Source organism: Rhipicephalus sanguineus, chromosome 10, assembly GCF_013339695.2.
Source record: "Rhipicephalus sanguineus isolate Rsan-2018 chromosome 10, BIME_Rsan_1.4, whole genome shotgun sequence".
NCBI lineage: Eukaryota > Metazoa > Arthropoda > Arachnida > Ixodida > Ixodidae > Rhipicephalus > Rhipicephalus sanguineus.
This window is the reverse complement of record NC_051185.1, coordinates 133,732,303-133,753,129: the sequence shown is the minus strand read 5'-3', so window position 1 is coordinate 133,753,129 and position 20,827 is coordinate 133,732,303. Positions and strand designations below refer to the sequence as shown.

The following is a 20,827-nucleotide window of genomic DNA, read 5'->3' as shown; positions in this document are numbered from 1 at the left end:
AAAAATTTTTGGCGGCAAAAGAAATTGCGGATCTCTTCTTTCCACTCATCAGGCAATAATATATAAAATTTTGAAATAAATTTGAGAGGTCGACCAGCCATCGTTTGTTCGATCTTACGTGGAATCACCCAGAGATAAAATATCAGCTACTGCGACGGAGCGAATTCGTGGTTAGTTTGTTTTATCACAACAAGGATATCGTCAATATACCTAAAAATCTGGACCAAGTCATTGTCTAAGACACTCTTAAGAGCACGGTCGACAAAAGACAAAAAAAAATCCATGTCGTTTTTCAAAGACAATGAACTTCGTTTGTTACTAAGTGACAAGGAGGGTAATTTTGTAGTAGCCCCGGCTGCAGTTTTCAACGACAAAGCCATCCAGGCAGTCCGCAGCGAAACCTCACCAGGTGAAAAGCAAAGCAGTTTCCTTGTCGGATAACGTAGGCCTCACCAAACTTGCAAAAGGTGTCAAACAATGTAAGGTGCTCGCTCTTCAAGTTTTTTTCACTGCTAAGACTCACAAATTAGATGTGCCATTCCGTACAACAGTCAGTGAAAACAATTGTTGGCAGGTATTAGTCAGCCGCCTTTTGCAAAAGCAGTTTAATCTGCTAACCACTGAAGATCCTTTCGGCATAAAAAACTCCTCCGATGTTGTTTCCTTTCTCAGAGACAACCACTCAGTTGTTAACTTTTTTTCTGTGGACGTCGAAGATTTATATTATTCGATACCGCACGATGAGCTATTTCGCTGTGTGATGGCGTGCATCGAAAAAAATGACGAGTTAGATTTTCGCAATTGTACTGGAATGTCCTCAGAAAAGTTCTTGTCCCTTCTTTAGTTTTATCTAAGTGCCACTTTTATCTCGTTGGAAACCAAGCTTTATATTCAAAAAAGGGTCTGTGTATTGCTTCGTGTGTAGCGCCTGCTCTTTGTGATATTTTTTGTCTTCCGTCGACTGTGCTCTTAAGAGTGTTTTAAGAGTTTAATTTGGACCTGTTCCAGATTTTCAGGTATATTGACGATTTCCTTGTTGTGATAAAACAAACTAACCACGAAGGCTCCATCGCAGTAGCTGATATTTTATCTCTGTTTACGGACAATGGCAACGGTTTAACTTTCACACATGAGCTCACAAGCGACGGTTATCTGCAGTTTCTCGATCTAAGACTTTCCTTAGAAGCAGGTCATGCCTGCTGGATGTACTCGCCGCGTGCACGTAAGGGTCTTTTGCCATTGCCATACGAGTCTGCGCACGCTAAGGTTGTGAAACGCGCCATTGCTATGATCTGTCTTGAATCTTCATTATTGAAGTCGTGCCATCACACCGCTAACGAGAGCTTTAACGCGCAGTTAAAGATGTTGCAGGATGCGCGTTACCCGAGTATGGTAGTGACGTCGGTGTCTGAAGTTTTGCTTCAGAAGCTGAAAGGCCAGAGGCGTAGAAACGACACACAGAATAAGAGGCCTGTAGTAGTGCCGTACTGCCACAAAGTGGCTCACAATTTTAAGGCCACTAGGTCCCAGTTGTATTTTCTGCCCCCCGGAAGCTGTGTATGCTGTGCAGGCGTGATTGTAAAGAAAATAAAAAGCAGAAATCTGAAAAGAGACACCTGGAGTGTGTTGAGTGCAGCGTAGGGGTGGTCTACACGATTCCACTCTCTTGTGGCAAAGTGTATGTAGGTCAGTCAGGCCGCTGTCTGAATGAGCGCCTTAAAGAACACCAGCGATCCCGACCGACTGGTACAGGCTCCCATTTAGCTCAACACTGCAAAAAGTGCAATTGTCAAGCTTTGTTGAGACTCTGACTACTATCTTAAAGAAGAGTCGTGACAAAACCGCTCGAGAATTACCAGAAGCTTTTTTCATTCAATCATTGGGGTCGCAGTGCATTAGTGTGCCTTCCATTACCTTGTTTTCCTCTGAATTTTGTTTTTTGGATTTGCTTTCATGATTGCGCTCAGGTGTCCAAGGTGTGGTGGTTGTGCGCATAAGAGTGCACGACGCATGTCCTACCGGTATCTGGTTGCTATAAAGAGTGGAGTGACGCAATAAACCATGTCAGTTGAGAGTAGCGCCAGGGCAGTGAAACTTCCTATACCATCCATGGAACACGATATTCGCTCGCAGCGCCGGACGGACGCCTGGTGTTTGGGGGCGGTACTAAAACATGGCGGCGCATTGCAGACACGCACTGGGGGACGCCATCTTGATGAGGACTGAGGATCCGAGTGGTTGGGGGGGGGGGGGGGTGGATTTAGCGCCAAATTCAATTGGGATGCACCAGCAAGCCAAATTGAGCGAGTGGAAGGTATTCAGATGGCGAGCGCGCGACCTTCTTCCTGTTGCGCAACCCGCCACATGATAAAACGGCACCACTTATTATAAGACTTTGTTTTTGTTTACATGTACACATAAATTAGACAAGAATAAAGAGCAGAGTTTGTTTGAATGTTTTATTGCCTAAACGTACCATTCATACAGTAAATTCAAGCATACAGTATAATTCAAGCCGCAGAGCAGACAATCAGAATGTAATAAATAAATCATGCACGTGTATGCTCAATTAAATTACACAGCTACTGCTGCAACCGCATGCTGATATGCGGTGCAAGCGTAGAAAAACAAAACGAGCATCATGCAGATCGTACCTTTCGTCCGCCGGGATCCGAAAGAATTTATGCCCGTGTGGCGTGAGGAATTTCGACACCACTCAGCACAGCACGATTTGTGATAACAGCGCGAATCCATTGATGCGTCTGTTTCGCTGAACCTTGCAAACGTTTCGCCAGTTTCGCTTGAACAAACGTTAGGGTGGTAAAAGCGGCATTTGGGACACCGCAGGCCGTAGCATACATAGGCGCGCGACAAGAAACGCCCCTTTTTCGCCGTGAGAGATAGGACGGCGCAGTTCCCCTTTTCCACTCCGGGTGGCGCTCGTATTTTCGCAACCTCGAACTGCAACCTTTAGGTTCACTTGAGTATTAAAAAATCGGGAGTTAATAAGTAACCTGGTAATATATATAAAATGGAACAACAACGTTCATTTATGCTCGTGGGTAGTACAGCCCCCAAACATTAGGATCGCTGCAGTCACGGGACAGAAAAACAGCGAAGTTTCACCCCCCTGGTAGCGCTGTGTTCCGTATTCTTTTTGCGCTAAAATAAGCACTTTCAGCTGAGCCGCGCAGAAGAACGAAGGAATAATTTCCCGATAAAAATATTTTTTTCTATTTTTGCACTGCTGCATTTCCGCGATTGTGCGCAATGCCAGCAAGGAAGGGCAACGAGTGTGGCAGTTTCTTCACAGCCAGTTCATTCGCTGCCACTGTCACCTTAGCTATAGCTGGCCTAGTCTTCTTGTAACATAACTGCGGGGAGCTGGGCTCGATGCCTCCGGTTATAGGACACTTGGTCAAAGCCCACTGACGAGGGCAGCGAGCAAACCGGGAGCAATGGGAACTTGATGAGCATCCTTTTAGAGGTCCTGCTCGATATTCGTTTTTTGTCCAACCACAAGACGCTGCATGCTATTACGCCAGGTCATATTGTATGCTTAGAGTTAATCATGACTTTTACCACGGTTTGTGTACTCGAATAAAATAGAAATTTTTATAAAGATTTGTACACTTCCCCCCCTGCTGTAATGCCTGCAAAGGCGATGCACGTATCAGAAAAATAAATAAACGTGTCATACTAGTTAGACGTCTCTTGCGCCTCCCGTTCCGTCAGATACGTCGAGGTTACGTGTGGCCTACTCGATTACACTTACGAAAATTCTCACTCGTCAACAAGTGACAAGAGTCTGATAGATTATGAGGAAGCGGCAGGAAGGACGGGGTAGCGAACAAGAAAAACAGCACAACGCGCAATCAACTACTTATTTATTGGACACTATATGGCGAAGAACCAGAAGGGGCGACAGCGCGCAAAGCAGGCCTCCCTATGCAGGCAACAGAAGAGCCAATCAGCTGTAACGAATCGCACAGGAAGCGTTTCACGCAATGCGCAACAAACGCTGTCTATTACGCCGTTTGTATGATTACGAAGTCATACGTAGGGCAAACAGGAAGGTGCATAAGCAGCCGAACGTGCGGGCATGCAAATTCTGCTAAGGGAACCTGGCCATTCATTGTAGCACATCTGGCCGTATGTTTGACAATGTACAGGTTCTGAAGAACTACCATGACCAAAGTTCATGCGAAATTTGTGAAGCGCACATGACTAATAGAAGAGAGACAGCTTGCGTTAGTGCACCACTTTTTGATAGAGATCAGGTACCCTGAATCTTATTTTTGATGCTACGCGCTCTGCCGACAAATGTTCGTTGCTTTTTATTCCATCCATTTTAGCTGATTTGAGCATTGTTGTCAAATGTTTACAGCCTTTTTCCTTGATACAAGCAGACTTGATGCCTTCAGGTAGTATGCGAGGGATTATTGTTCAGCCGCCCGATCGTAAACAAAGATCGCGCGCTACTTGACGCCAGCTGGCGCAAAGTGCTACACAGTTGCCGTAATGGCTACGAGTGGCGTTGGCACTGGCCATATCGACATGCACAGAAATACAGTGGACTGGACGACGACCGCCGCTGTAGCTGAATTGGTAGAGCATCGAACGCGTTATCCCAAGGTTGTAGGTTCGTCCGCTTTAATTTCTTTACATTTATATCACAATTATACTATAGAGTTAAAAAACCACAAGTAACGTCACCCTGCTTGCCTGTTGGTTTCATCAAGTTGTGTCTAACAGAGAAGATGTCCCCCCTCGATCCGTTTCGCTTCTTTCGTTCAAGCCCTTCCCTTGTTTCACGACGGATTTCTTGAGCAAGATGTTCTTTAACTCTTGGTGCTCTGCAAAGCATAACAATAATTTTCGTCGTGGATGGCGCTTTCACCATTATCTAAATAATCCACATGCCGAGTGGTCGAGTCACCAGACAGCGTTGTGCCCGCCTTCGTTTGTCTTATTTATACCCTGCTATTTCTATTGAAAATACCACTCGACAGATAGCGCTTTGTCTCGTGCCGTTTTGCCAGAGTACGCATAAAGGGGTTCTGGAGGCACTTTTCTAAGTGGTCATCAAATAAGCTCAGTATCGGAGTTTTTTGCCTCACGAACCGATTGCCGCATAAATCTCTCGGATATGTCGAGAACGAACGGAGTGAAAGGTGTTTTGTCGCAATTATGTCACATAGCAAGTACCAGCTAGGCCACGAACACGTTCACCTGATGAGTGCACACACACACACATTTACAAAGAGGTCGGGCACCCTTCCCTCTCCACTGCCACAAAATAAAATCCTCGTTAACCCTCTGATCAAAAGTAGGCTCGTGCGAATATATCTTTCTAGGGTCAATGTGAATGGAAATTAGCGTCGAATAATTTTGAAGTGAATTCGAATAGTAGCGGGATTCGAATAGTAGTACGATGCAAATTATATGTGGAAAAATACTTAATGTTGTTCAATTTCCCGTATTTAGGCAATATCACGCACTGAAGAAATCTCACCAGGCACTACCTTGGAGGTAAACAATGGCTGCTAATGGGAATGAGAGACAGAAGAAGTCGGCTTTTAGCTAACACTTACACTTCTACTTCTACTAACGTTTCCTACTGGAACATGCCAATGGCTGCTAATGGGGAATGAGAGGCAGAAGAATTCGGCTTTTAATTAACGCGCACGCTGCGAATTTTTTATTGTTCAACAACGCACAGGAGAAATCTCCCACCGGCACTACCTTGGAGGTCAAGATCTGGTACTAGCGTTAAGACTGGTTACGCACTACGACGGGGACGAACGGGTGCCGCTTTAAGGAGCTTCGCCCCTAAAAGGTTTGACGATGTACGCGACAGAATTTTTACGTTATTCATATCATGACCCGACAGTGATATTCGTCACGTCCTCTTACCCTCAAATGCCAATTTTGGTCTACACCAATTTAAGGAGGCGATCACGAGAGCACCAAGACATGACAGATAGATAGATAGATAGATAGATAGATAGATAGAAGATAGACAGACAGACAGACAGACAGACAGACAGACAGACAGACAGACAGACAGACAGACAGACAGACAGACAGACAGACAGACAGACAGACAGACAGACAGACAGACAGACAGACAGACAGACAGACAGACAGACAGACAGACAGACAGACAGACAGACAGACAGACAGACAGACAGACAGACAGACAGACGACAGACAGACAGACAGACAGACAGACAGACAGACAGACAGACAGACAGACAGACAGACAGACAGACAGACAGACAGACAGACAGACAGACAGACAGACAGACAGACAGACAGACAGACAGACAGACAGACAGACAGACAGACAGACAGACAGACAGACAGACAGACAGACAGACAGACAGACAGACAGACAGACAGACAGACAGACAGACAGACAGACAGACAGACAGACAGACAGACAGACAGGACAGACAGACAGACAGACAGACAGACAGACAGACAGACAGACAGACAGACAGACAGACAGACAGACAGACAGACAGACAGACAGACAGACAGACAGACAGACAGACAGACAGACGACAGACAGACAGACAACAGACAGGACAGACAGACAGACAGACAGACAGACAGACAGACAGACAGACAGACAGACAGACAGACAGACAGACAGACAGACAGACAGACAGACAGACAGACAGACAGACATGACAGACAGACAGACAGACAGACAGACAGCCAGACAGACAGCAGACAGACAGAAGACAGACAGACAGACAGACAGATAGATAGATAGATAGATAGATAGAGATAAGATAGATAGATAGATAGATAGATAGATAGATAGATAGATAGATAGATGAATAGATAGAGATAGATAGATAGATAGATAGCTAGTAGATAGATAGATAGATAGCTAGATAGATAATGATAGATAGATAGATAGATAGATAGATAGATAGATAGATAGATAGATAGATAGATAGATAGATACGCTCAAAGTGCCAAAGGTTCTCTAAGAAATGCTTCGCATTTAAAAAAACATGACTGAAGTGCAGAAGTATGGCTTCGCCCTGGTACGGATTTCCCCTGAGAAGGTGGTTTCACGGCACAGCAATGCCTTTGTGCAGTGAAACAACCTTTAGGGCGGGTTACATTTGGTAGAATATTAAGATAGCATTTACTAGCGCAAAAATACGAAACACTTAGGACGCGCACACAGCGCTGATAAGCGATAAGTGTAAAGTGTTTCGTCTTTTTGCGCTCGTAAATCTATCTTAATCATGAACCAACTCACCCAAGCAGCAGTTTTAGCATGGTAGAATATGTCTATTCGTTCTTTTTAAATATTTTCAAATATTAAATTAATGCCATGGCGAATTGGACAACTTTAATATGTGTTCGATTATTCGCACAGAACTATCCCAAAAGCAACTGCTAAACATTGGCTCACCAAAAGCGTACTGACGACATTGAAGGACATGTAAGGACCCACAAAAATTTAAGGGTTTTCAAGGCCTTGAAAATGCTATTTGAAAATTCCAGGGTTTTCAAGGGTTTCAAGTACCGCTACGAACCCTGCCAACTTCATAGCATAACCACGTACAGTGTAGTATGGGGAGCCAGCGCTGCCCAGGTGGCGCGCTTAAAATTTACACGATGCGCCGCCCTGGCAAGCTGGCTGAGAGACATTTAGTAATACCAGAGTCCTTCAATGCTTTTCTGGTCACGAAACTCCTCCGTAACGCTATGGGGAGAGCTTGCTACGCCGGCGCACCTGCCGCGCAGCGGCGCTAAAGCGCGCGGGGGGCATTGAGGAGAGCTTCGCTGCATAGGGAGAGCTGGGGCCCGAGGAATCCAGCCGCATCGGCGTTCAGTTTTCCTCGTTTTTCTAAATTTGCGCGACTGATGGCTCTGAGAAATGTGTGCGAGGACACGGATGGCGTATGTGAGTGACAGTGCCGAACACTTGCTGTGTACCGGGTTGTCGCCACAGCTACAGAGGTACGTGCGGAAAGGTGTCGTTGATTAGATTGCCGAGGAACGGCGATGAGAGGGACAGATGGAAACGTGAATACCGCGACAGGAAGCTGGCAGATTTACCTTCGATTCTGAACACACCGGGTTTGCGAGAAATATTTTGACGTCACCGATATTATTCGAACGGACGACTTCATAGTGAATGGAGAAAATGTGTCACTGCAACGTGAGAAGGCGCCGGCGCTGTTTCTTTCACAGCTTGCTAGTTTTTAGGGGCAAATCACCTTAGGGTGTCGGCGTGCATCGTCGTCTGCTGTCGCGAGGTGCATCGTCATGTCTTGTCGTGGCGGTCCATTTGCTTGAGCGCAAGAGAGGGCGCCACCGCCTCAGCGCTTGCCGTGTGGCGAGAAAGAGCGAATGACGCGCGTTGACTATGGAAATGCTGTTTCTGCGATGAACGTTGAACTACCAGCTCGCAAGGAACGAGAACGCGCCCTAGCCCGCACGAGACAACGCCGACGCAGGCAGCTTCTGCTAGCGAGTTTCTTGACTGAAAATAAAACCAACTGCTCGCGCTGCACAACCGTTCATCGGCCACCCCATATATATATATATATAGGCACTGGATCTTTACGTGCAATGTAGTGCCGGTGGGAGATTTCTCTTGGGCGTAGTTGTATAAAGATTCGCAGTGTGCACGTTAACTAAAAGCGGACTGCTGGTATCCGTGTCTACTCTTCTGTCTCTCATTGGCCATTAGCAGTGATTTCGCTGTGGGAAACACCGGCACACACTGCATGCTTCGCCTCTCCAGAGGTTTCACGTTAGTGGAGCTGAAACACCCTTCCCTACATGCGTCCCCCCCCCCCCATTTTTGGCCTCTTTTTCATTCGATGCCATTCTTGTTTAAGATGAATACCTACCAACTAGCTCAGCTCTCTGTTATTCCTTTAGGTTCTTTCGAGCTTATTAAGTGTTTTGCATTGTTTCCTTGTTTGCGGTTGTTAAAAAAGGCATTTTTTGTATTTTTATTGACTTAATGTACACTAAGCAGTTTTTGATATTTTTATATTGCACTTCAGAGTTCGCTTTGTTTCTTGTAATAGCTCGCTCCCTTCATGTACTGGCCTTGCAAAGAGTTTTCCTACGCTAGGAAAATGTCACTCATACCTTTCTGTTTTCTGAGGTATTTCTCTACTAAAAGTATTTCTGCGTTTCTCTTTCAATCGTTGTTTACTGTAAACTAGTGGCTCGACAGTGTGATGTTCTCAAGCATTGAAATGAGCAATTATAGTGAAGTACGGACGCAATCGGCGTGAGTGAGCTCCCTCAGCTTGACACGTTTTTCTGTATTTTGCCCCGTGTTACATTTTTCACGTTCTGAATAATTCGAAAGCGCAACGGAGCTCTGCTTGTGAAAACATGTGTTTATTTTCTCTAGATTAGTGAAACAGTGTTTCGTTTCAGTTAATCGAGTCTGCCTTGTGCAGTCTTCATTAAGAAAACCGTTGCATCACGCGGTGCACACGTAGTCCGTCTAAGTTGTTAATGTAACGGACGCTGTGGATTGTGAAGCTTGTGCCACCCGCGCGAAGATTGCAGATACTAGAGTGCCCTTGCAACGCTGCAGAATGTAAAGTGCGACGCACTTTCGCTCGTGCAAAGCCCACGTAACATCACGTTTTCAAAGTTACTCGTAGAAAATGGACAAAACGTGGTTACAAACTCGGAGTAAAGGCTACACTAGGTGCTAGAGATCAGTGGGCGGCACACGGACGTTACCTTGCGAAAGCTTCGTCACTTCCGACTTCAAGTGCTGCCGAAGCTCTGTGAGGTAGGCTGCAGCGGAGTGAAGATGGCTTTTATAATCTGTAAGCAGAGGAATGTCGAGCTTTTCTGTCTTGTAATGCGGCCGTTTCAAACTCCTGCGGCACAGACGCCATTATTGTAAATAGCGCAATCGACGCTGACTCAACTCCCGCTGCGAGACTTCAGTTTGCGAGTTGGTGGCTTGTGCAGCGTCACAAGTTTAAGTAAATATCCCGCGCCTGAATAAATACATGCGTGCTCCACTACCTGAAGTAAGAAGCCTCGCTGGAACAACATATACAGCTAATATTGCTGCATCGGCGCGACTGGATCCATCGCAGCCTTGATATCTGAATATATATATATATATATATATATATATATATATATATATATATATATATATATATATATATATATATATATATATATATATATATATCCCTCACCAGAGCAGGATTGGCCACCCTGGTGTAGTACTTGGCCACTACCTCCCACATGAATACACCAATTAACCCTCGGCCCTCAGTCCCCAGCGGCTGCGAAGCAACTGACCAAGGCGGCGGCCAGACCTGCGACGCAGCGGAGGGTGCTAAGAATCTCTGGGTCCGGACAGGCCGCCATTGGAACCTGAACTTGGCTACGTATAACGCTAGAACTTTATCTAGTGAGGCGAGTCTAGCTGTACTATTCGAGGAATTAGAGGGTGTTAAATGGGATGTAATAGGGCTCAGTGAGGTTAGGAGGCCACAAGAGGCATATAAAGTGCTGAAGAACGGACACGTCCTATGCTATCGTGGCTTAGCTGACAGAAGAGAACTAGGGGTGGGATTCCTTATTCATAAAAATACAGCTGGTAATATAGAGGAATACTATAGCATTAATGAGAGGGTGATATGTATCGTAATTAAGTTTAATAAGAGGTACAAGATGAAGGTGGTACAGGCCTACGCGCCTACATCCAGCCATGATGATCAACTGGTTGAACGCTTCTACGAAGACGTAGAATCAGCAATGAGTAAGGTAAAGACACAGTATACTGTACTGATGGGCGACTTTAATGCAAAGGTAGGCAAGAAGCAGGCTGGAGATCATGCAGTTGGGGAATATGGCATCGGTTCTAGAAACGCCAGAGGGGAGTTACTAGTAGAGTTTGCAGAACGCAATAATTTAAGCATCTTGAATACCTTCTACAGAAAACGGGCTACTCGTAAGTGGACGTGGAGGAGTCCTAATGGCGAAACTAAAAATGAAATAGACTTCATAATGTGCGGCCACCCGGGCATTGTACAGGATGTGGAAGTAGTTAACAAGATCCGATGCAGTGACCATAGAATGGTAAGATCTAGAATTCCACTAGACGTGAGGAAGGAACGGCAGAAACTGATACGCAATAAGCCGATTAATGAACTAGCTCTGAGAGGGAAAGTACAGGAATTCAGAGTTTCACTTCAGAATAGGTACGCGGCTTTAACCGAGGAAACCGACCTTAGTGTTGACGCAATAAATAATAATCTGACTAGTATCATTAAGGAGTGTGCAGTGGAAGTCGGGGGTACAGTCGTCAGACAGAACACTGGTAAGCTATCCCAAGAGACGAAAAACCTCATTAAGAAACGTCAAGCTATGAAAGCCTCAAGTGCAACAGACAAAATAGAGCTGGCGGAGCTTTCGAAGCTAATCAATAGGCGTAAAGTAGCCGACATAAGAAAGTATAATATGGAGAGAATTGAGCATGCTCTAAAGAACGGAAGAAGCCTCAAAGCTATGAAGACAAAACTGTGCATAGGCAAAAATCAGATGTATGCATTAAGGGACAAGGAAGGCAATGTCACAAACAATATGGACAGAATAGTTGAGGTAGCGGAAGAGTTCTACAGAGATCTGTACAGCAGCCGAGACAGTCAGGATGATAACGTAAGAAGCAGTATTAGCGCAGAGGAATCTGACATCCCACCAGTATTGACAGGAGAAGTAAAGAAAGCCCTAAATGGAATGCAAAGAGGCAAAGCAGCTGGTGAGGATCAGGTAACATCAGACCTGTTGAAAGACGGTGGAGAGATTATGTTAGAAAAACTGGCCACCCTGTATACGAAGTGTCTCTCGACGGGGAGGATACCAGAATCTTCGAAGAATGCCAACATTATCTTGATCCATAAGAAAGGCGACGTCAAGGACCTGAAAAATTACAGGCCCATAAGCTTAATGTCCGTTGTCTACAAGCTATTTACAAAAGTAATTCCTAACAGAATTAATACGACATTAGAGCTCAATCAACCAAGGGACCAGGCAGGATTTCGTACAGGCTTCTCAACAATAGACCATATTCATACTATCAATCAGGTGATAGAGAAATGCGCGGAATACAACCAACCCCTATACATAGCCTTCATAGATTACGAGAAGGCATTTGACTCGGTGGAGACATCAGCAGTCATGCAGGCACTGCGGAATCAGGGCATCGACGAAGCCTACATAAACATAATGGAAGAAATCTACAGCGGCTCCACGGCCACAATAGTCCTCCATACAGAAAGCGAGAGAATCCCAATAAAGAAGGGCGTACGGCAGGGAGACACGATCTCTCCAATGTTATTCACCGCGTGTTTACAGGAGGTTTTCAGGGCCCTAGATTGGGAAAAATTAGGGATAAGAGTTAATGGAGAGTATCTCAGTAACCTGCGATTCGCTGATGACATTGCATTGATGAGTAACGCGGGAGACGAATTACAGCTCATGATTACTGAACTGGATACGGAAAGTAGAAGAGTAGGTCTGAAAATTAATATGCATAAAACTAAAGTAATGTGGAACAATCTTGGCAGAGAACAGCGCTTTGCGATAGGTGGAGGGACACTGGAAGTTGTAAAGGAGTACGTCTACTTAGGACAGGTAGTAACCGCGGAGCCGAACCATGAGAGTGAAATAACTAGAAGAATAAGGATGGGATGGGGCTCATTCGGCAAGCATTATCAAATCATGAATGGTAGTCTACCACTATCCCTCAAGAGGAAGGTATATAACAGCTGCATCTTACCGGTACTTACCTACGGAGCAGAAACCTGGAGACTTACAAAGAGGGTTCAACTTAAATTGAGGACGACGCAGCGAGCGATGGAAAGGAAAATGATAGGTGCAACCTTAAGAGACAGGAAGAGAGCAGAGTGGGTCAGGGAACAAACGGGGGTTAAGGACACCATAGTTGAAATCAAGAAGAAGAAATGGATATGGGCCGGGCACGTAGCACGTCGGCAGGATAAGCGGTGGTCGTTAAGGGTAACTGACTGGATTCCAAGAGATGGTAAACGCGTGAGGGGGAGACAGAAAATTAGGTGGGTAGATGAGATTAAGAAGTTTGTAGGTATAACGTGGCAGCAGAAAGCACAGGACCGGGTTGATTGGCGGAACATGGGAGAGGCCTTTGCCCTGCAGTGGGCGTAGACAGGCTGATGATGATATATATATATATATATATATATATATATATATATATATATATATATATATATATATATATATATATATATATATATATATATGCGAAAGTAAGCTTTTTACACGCGTATGCATTAACCATATCGTATGTCAGGTGATGTATGAGTGGTAGTTGAATTATTGCAAGATAAACCATTCCCTCGAACCGGCACAGCATTCAGCCGAGCGCAGCGCGTACGCACTAATTCCCCCGCGTAGACCGGGGCGACCCTAGCGGCAGTGTCTGTCCCTGTACGAAACTGTGGGCGGAGTTTCGTGACCAGAAAAGCATTGAAGGACTGTGGTAATACAGAGCCGCCGCGAGGCGTACGACGGCACATTTCAACGTGCCTTCACACACACCTCGCGGCACGTTCAAACGCATGCTGAACGTCATTCGACACTGCCACGGCTTTTGCTCGATGTGCGTCGCTTTGTAGGTACTTTGGAAAGCGCAAGACTAGCGAGGACACACGGTGCGGCGCAGCGGGCGAGCAGCAGCGATGCCACCGATTATTCTCCGCCGCGGTTTCAGCGACGTGGTGTCTGCGGACGGGTTGCTTCGCGAGAGTGTGCTGTCGAAAGAACGGAATCTGTCCAATGCGAAGTATGTCTAGGACGTGGAAGAAGCTGTTTTAAAGACGATAGTCTTCCTTGGGATAATTAAACGGAGAAATTTTGGTCTGTCTTTCTGTTTGTCGGCACGTCACTCGATTCAGCCACTCGGCCAAAGTTGAACCACTTGCCCAAGGGCCAGCCATCTTGAACGGCTGACTAGGTTCATACTTGTGAACATTGTCGATCAAAAAGTAAACATTACGCATATCTGAGGCGCAACATCACTAGGTGTGTATTAGGTGGTGTGTTCCTTTAATAGAAAATGCATACATACGCAATTCTAAAGACCCTAGTTTCTTAAGCTGCGCTGAAAATGCGACTGCGCTGACACTTGCCTTCCTCCGTGCCCTCTGCACGAGCTCATTGTTGTGTTTCGGTTTCGGTTCAGTATTGCACTGTACGAATGTCATGGGGCGCCGCTCTGGCATTCCTGTTTTACACAGGCGACGTGTAAATAAGAGTGTGGAGAGTACGCGTCGAGTGCGGACGTTTCTTCTGCTTCAGCGCTTCGCGCCAAACCGCGTGTTCGGGCTGGCTGGCGTCGCGTTGGTCACCGCCGGTCTTCGCCTGCTGCTGCGCCGGGACTACCAGCCCGCAACACAGCCCTCATGTTTGCCGACGTATTGCCAGATGGCGTCCATATCTCACGCAGCGCCTCTTCTATCGTCTTTAGACGACATTTGCAGCGAAGCATGCAGATACGCGGCCAATTTTTTCGCAGAGACAGCGATTGCGACCTTTCGGCGAAGTGTCCAGCACCGTACGTCGTAAGCTTACGGATAAGTGTGTTTAAATTGCGCTAGCGAAGCTCGACGCTGTATGCAGTCTGCTCGTTGTGCGCCCGCTTTGAAATAAAATTAGTGCCTCAGGCAGTGGTGAGAACATTCGGCCCAGTGAGTGACAGCTGTTTTGAGGGAGCATATCACATTTACGTAATCGGTAGTTACAGCTCTCGTACTATACTACAGAAGCTGTTTCGCTACACGCTTTCCTTTACGGTGTTTTCAACGGCTTGCATGGACCCACTAAATGCTCGTGTGCAGTCTTTTAAAAAAAATCACAGCATATCCACGGAGTGAATGATGATGAGTGGGCGAAGCTGCGGAGGTTCATCGGTAAACCGTGAATCTTCCGTGAATTCTGCCCAGTACATCATCACCGACGTGAGATCGGGCGCGTTTATACTAAAGGTTCGATGAGAGTTATGACGACTTGCAGCTCACTTTAATTTTACATGTACGCTGTGAATTTTCATTGTTTAGAAAACCATTGCTTTAGAAAACATCTGGCGTCTTTCGTTAAGCAGCTGGCGTCTTTTCGTTTTGCTTTAGAAACATCTGGCGTCTTTTCGTTTTGCTTTTAGAAAACATCTGGCGTCTTTCGTTGGTTTATTTCATCAATCAACGGCGTTTTGAACAAAATTTTTATTGTTTATTCACGCACAGGAGAAATCTCACCAGGCACTACCTTGGAGGTAAACAATGGCTGCTAATGGGAATGAGAGACAGAAGAAGTCGGCTTTTAGACACTTCTACTTCTACTAACGTTTCCTACTGGAACATGCCAATGGCTGCTAATGGGGAATGAGAGACAGAAGAATTCGGCTTTTAGTTAACGCGCACGCTGCGAATTTTTTATTGTTCAACAACGCACAGGAGAAATCTCCCACCGGCACCACCTTGGAGGTCAAGATCTGGTACTAGCGTTACGACTGGTTACGCACTACGAGGGACGAACGGGTGCCGCTTTAAAGAGCTTCGCCCCTAAAAAAAGAAGTTTTTGAAGCTGACGGTGAACCGTGAAATAAATGTAAAAAGGCCGGTGTAAAGTGGAGGTCAGTCGTGTTGGCGCAAATGCAAACATGCCACACGGGTCGTGCTTTAATAAACGACGTCGACTCGCCATCGTTAGCAGACCGTTTGCAAACTTCCGATCGGCCGTCGTCTAAGCCTGATACTTAAAAAAAAGGAAAAAAGAAGAAATAGCTTTGAGGAACCTAGTGGTGGTTCCGCGTTTGACATGCAATGTGTGTGATCAGTAATGGAACATGCGTAAACGCGGCTTTTCTAGCGGTGTCTAGAGCTGTATACTGGACAAGAGCTGTGCACGTGATAGTGACATATTATACCGTGTTTACTCGAATGTAACGAGAGTTTTGTTTCTAGATTTTTGCAACCTGAAGTCGACCCTCGCGTTACAATCGAATACCGAAATTCTATTTTTTCTTCCTCGACGTAATGAAAAGTCACCCCTGGCGTTACAATCGTGGTCATGTTACAGCCGAGTAAATACGGCATGTGCAATGTACGGCGCGGTGCTTACGCAACCTAAGCTCTCATGTGCTTTCTTTAACTTTTTCAAGGCCAGTTTCAAACAAAAGATTTGTGATGTTTTCCAGAGCGCCAACCCATCGGTGGAATGCGAGGCCGAAAGGAGTAAACTATGCTCTCGACTGTTTTTCTTTTTTTCAGTTATTAAAGACATTCTTTTATTGCGGCATTTGTGAATACAGCAATACCGCCGGTCTCGACGCTTCTTTTTCCTCGTCCGATGATCGCGCACGGCGGCATGGTTGACGTTCGTAGCCACTTGTATTTGTTTGTATGCCCAAGTGTTTCCGGCCGTGCCCGACAGGGCGGAAACTCCATAGCAAGGGGTGAGAAAGAAAAGTGAGGGAAAGGAGAACCCAATATGCGTTCGCCCGGTGGTGGCGCTCGCTCGCCAGATCCGCTGTTTGCCGAGTTTTTCACAGGCGTGGAACTAGCTTTAAGTTTTTTTTTTTTTCTTGTCAGCCTGCACGCATGGATTGTCGTTTTGTTTGCGAACCTTGTAGGCATTACATACACTTGGTATCAGCAGGGAAAGGACCTGAACGCTTTCCATGTTTATGCAACGGTTACTCTAAGAACGCTCACAAAGCTCACTTTTTTTGCACGCTGCTCTCAAGTCATTCTCTCGGCTCCATCACGAAAGGCGCGACACGTTTGCCACTGCGCCATCTTCAATAAGGATTTTGAAAAGTGCTGTTATTTACGCTTAGTGCGCTCTGTGGCATTCTGCGGCAATATTTAATTGTTTCAAGCATAAATAACTTTCGTAGGTTCAATATTCGACACCGTATACACACCTCACTTTTCGAGCATACGCAGATTTTCGGTTCCCTGACAACGAAGGTTTTTCAGCGATATGAATGAAGACTGAAAACAATGCAGGCAAGTGCTCCATCCCGTGCCTGAACGGTGGGCGCTGCGTGGGCGTCAACCAGTGCCGCTGCACGAGGAGCTTTGTTGGCCCGCAATGTGCTCACCGCGTCGACGCCACTGCAGCTGTCCAGAGGGGTGAGTACGAACGATGAAGCACCACTACGCCGTGAAATCATTAACTTATCCTTTGTGGAACCATAATTCGCCATGTGCTAATGAATGTGACAAAAGTAAAAACGTAGATACACGCCCGTTACGACCAAGCAATGTTTTGGATACAACTAGTAAGATCTCTATATCGCTCAACACAATGCTGCTGCAGGACATTGCGCTTTTAATGGACCCCGCCAGACTGAACTACCTCATGCAGCAGGCAAATTCGGGCATTTTTTCCCCGCCTGTCGCCTAAAATGTACTTTTCTTACATAGACGAAGCTCGCAGCAGCGCACCGCACGCAAGATTCGCCGGCCACTTGCGTAATGTGCCCATTGTACAAATTCGTTCAAACGTTTAGCACAATAAGAAAAACACCAGACGCGCTATGCGGGAAAAACGTACGATAAGGGCCTACCTATACGGCGGTCCCTTTAAAGTCGTAAGCGACCCCGACGCCTTGTGTTGGTTGGCAAATATAAGGACCCCTGAGGCCGTACGCTGGCGTCTCTGGATCGCGGATGGTGGCCGGACGAAAGCACTCTGATGACGACTACCCTGTTCAGGATGCAGGCGAATCCACCGAGCCGACTGGGAAGCTTGGTAAAAGGCAAGACGGGCGTTAAGGTCTCGTTCTGCCTGCGCGCTTTTATGAAAAAGAGCTCCTCGCCGCATTAGCGCACCCAGGATTTCTCTCAGGGGGGGGGGGGGGGGTTGAACTTCTGACAAGATTACAGGAGTGCGGGGGGGGGGGGGGGCAAGCACATTGCATAATATGCCATTTCCTTGCTTCGGCTGGAGTAATGCGACAACAAATAAAATACCAAATAATAATAATAATAATAATAATAGTAATAATAATAATAATAATAATAATAATAATAAGATGAATTATGATGATGATTATTCAGCGTTTTACAGAAAGGTCTTGAAATAACTTGACAAGGCCAAAAAACCGTTCAATGGAGCAGCTGTGCACGTAGAAAATAAACTACAAATTGAACCGACATGTCGGCTGGCTGGCGGTCGCGCAATGATGTTAAAACTTTATTACTATGGTAGGTAGCGCATACAAACGGGACGCAACAAAGGCACATGAAGACACCCAGCGCCGTGTGTGTGTTTTCGTGTGCGTTTCTTGTGTCCCGTGTATTTGCACTACCAGTGCAATAAGAAAATGCCATACGAACAAGCCCGCATGCATGGCAACTTGTGGGAATCGAGCGCGCCCTCCCCTTTGGCGCCTCGTTCCCCAGCTAGCGCGTGTGTTGGCCCCGCGCGGCTCGAGCGCCGGGAACCGCCGTTAAACGGCAGTGTGGCGACCACGGCGGCAGCGCCAGGCCTCTTTGTCTGGTGCGAGCCATGCGTCAGCTTCCCGGCGCGTGGGCACGCGTCCGGGCATGCCTCGACATGCTCACATGCTCACGCCACCAAGCTAGCTTACGTCACTGCGCAACGCCTGTCCTCATTGGCCGCCAGTGACAACCCCCTTCCCCCTTGAGCTCGCTTCTGTCTGGCGCGGGCTTGCCCGCGTCAGATGCTCTCAGGCCTTGACGAGAGGTTGACGCGCTGCTGAGCAGGCGGCTTCTCGTTCGTGCGTTCGACTTCGGCCCTCGTGCGTGAGCCGTCGCGCCGTAGGCAAGCGTACTTGCTCGGTCTTGCGGAGTTCCCTATACGGCCTGCAAGCCAGTGAGTGTCGCACTGTGCTGCATCTTGGGTTAATAAACCCGTTGTTGTTGTTACCCTGCCTCGTGCGTGGTTTCTGCGCCGTGTCGGAGAATACGACGAACCCGGCCGCAGCGTCGTCGCACGCAGCGGCAGTGGAGAACGTCGCGTCCCTATACGGTCGCGCTCGTAGTTAAGCCTAGTGCAAACCTATCTCCACAAACTTCAACTCTTAAAAAACGCTGCAGCTGATAATTTCCTACGCTTCCTTGGAGTCTCGCCAAACTATAAACTTCAAAGCGCATCATAAATATTACTTATAAACTACATAGTATTGATTAGAAATAGCATGTACAGTTTAATACAGCACACGTACAGTACAATTCTCAGCTCACGGATAAACTGCATTATAACCACACTTACTGACTTTCCAGCGTAGATTCCCAGGTCACTCCGGCGCATATAGGTTCGGCGGCTGAACCATCCTTAGTAAAAATTGACTGGTCAATCGACGCATGAGACGACGATATCTGCTGAGTTACCGGTTCCTCTATGGACGTAATCGGGCATTCCGGTGTTGTTGCTGCGTCGCTTGAATATGAACACGAAATCCTTTTTGGGTAGTAGGTGAGGATGTGTTCGACCATAGCCTCGTTCGACTGGCGCTTCGAGAGAGGGCTTCGGCAAGGTAGGTCATTGCCAACGCAGATTCACGCAGCAAACACGGCCACAAGTTCTAGCAAGCAAACTGAACGTGCACACATGTGTGCACATGAAACTTTGTAGTTTCCGTCCGATGTACATGCAAAAAAGAAGTGGTAAAAAGAATGGGCGAGAGACGTTTACTGAGAAAAAGAAAACGAAACGTGCCACCCCAACAGGCCTTCCGCACTTTCCCAAGGTTCTTTTTTTCTTACCAGACGTCGTTAAAAACATTTACTCCTTCTGCCACGGCTTCTTGCTCCTCCCATCTTTGCAACGGCCGGACTCCGCATGGCATGCTTAGAGTCACTGTGTGCGTGCGATGCTGCGAAAATGGCTGGCGACGCACACACTAGTTGCTCCAAGGGTTGCTCAGAAATGCAGGAACCACTCAATGTGCTTAAACTCGTCGTGTGCTCGTGCTACGCAGCCTCCGTGGGTTCGCGGTCGCTTTGATGAACGAGCCGCCTGCGAGGTGGCCTTTCTTCTCGCCGCACTAACACGTCTCGTTCGTCCGCTGTCAACGAGGTTCAGAAAAAAATGCGTGACCACTCCGTTGCAGCCATTAAGCGGCAGACGGTGCCATTCACCAGCAGCCCCGAAGAAAATAGAAAACACGTGCGTCGAAGCTTGGCGGATGGATCAGATGCCGCCGACGCCTTCTTATCTTTAAAATTTGAGTGAGCATTGTCCCGACGTTTCAGAAACCATGCGGTTCCCTCTTCGGAGTTTGAGGAAGGGAAGCACATCTTTTCTTGTTCGGTGGGTATGGAAGGGTGCTTCAGGCGGCGGCGGTGCTTGTCGGCAAAAGAACAGAGCAGTGCAAGGGCTTGACCGGAAGGCATGAGTTGAACAGTGAAGGGGGTGGGGAGCTTTTTAGACGGCCGCGTCGAAGTGGGTACGCAGATGCCCCTCTCTCTCTCTTTCTTTCTTTTTTTGTGTGCTGTACACAAGGGGTAGGTTGCATTGAGCGCGGTTCACGTTGTTTGGGTCGTTAACATATGTCAAGATTCATTTCCGATAGTTGGTTTCAACTGCGAAAACTGTAGTTTCAGGAAAATTGATTCGGCGGTCCGCGTCCTCGGAATCTTCGGCTATAGGGAACCAGCGCTGGAGTATCCGCGGTGTGGGCAGTGCCGCCCTGGCGGTCAAAGCGCGCATACTCCAGCCGCTCCCGCGGGCGAGAGGCGACTGGTTGAGGCGATGCTGGCGCGTATAGCCGAAACAAAACTAA

At 46.9% G+C, this 20,827-nt stretch overlaps 2 protein-coding genes across 8 annotated transcripts in view; one reads left to right on the top strand and one right to left on the bottom strand.

Moving 5' to 3' along the window:
- LOC119372473 (protein shifted) overlaps window positions 1-20,827 on the top strand; it is a 709,384-nt gene that overhangs the window by 590,268 nt on the left and 98,289 nt on the right. For all 6 annotated transcript variants that reach the window (XR_007417709.1, XM_037642948.2, XM_049419637.1 and 3 more), the window contains one exon: window positions 17,082-17,207. Coding sequence is in view for 5 of the 6 variants with exons in the window: in XM_037642948.2 (XP_037498876.1) it covers window positions 17,082-17,207 (126 nt within the window). In the remaining variant the exon portion in view is untranslated. The remainder of the gene's footprint in view (window positions 1-17,081; window positions 17,208-20,827) is intronic.
- Window positions 1-20,827, bottom strand: part of LOC119372474 (complex I intermediate-associated protein 30, mitochondrial) — a 159,476-nt gene that overhangs the window by 73,373 nt on the left and 65,276 nt on the right. The window lies entirely within an intron of this gene.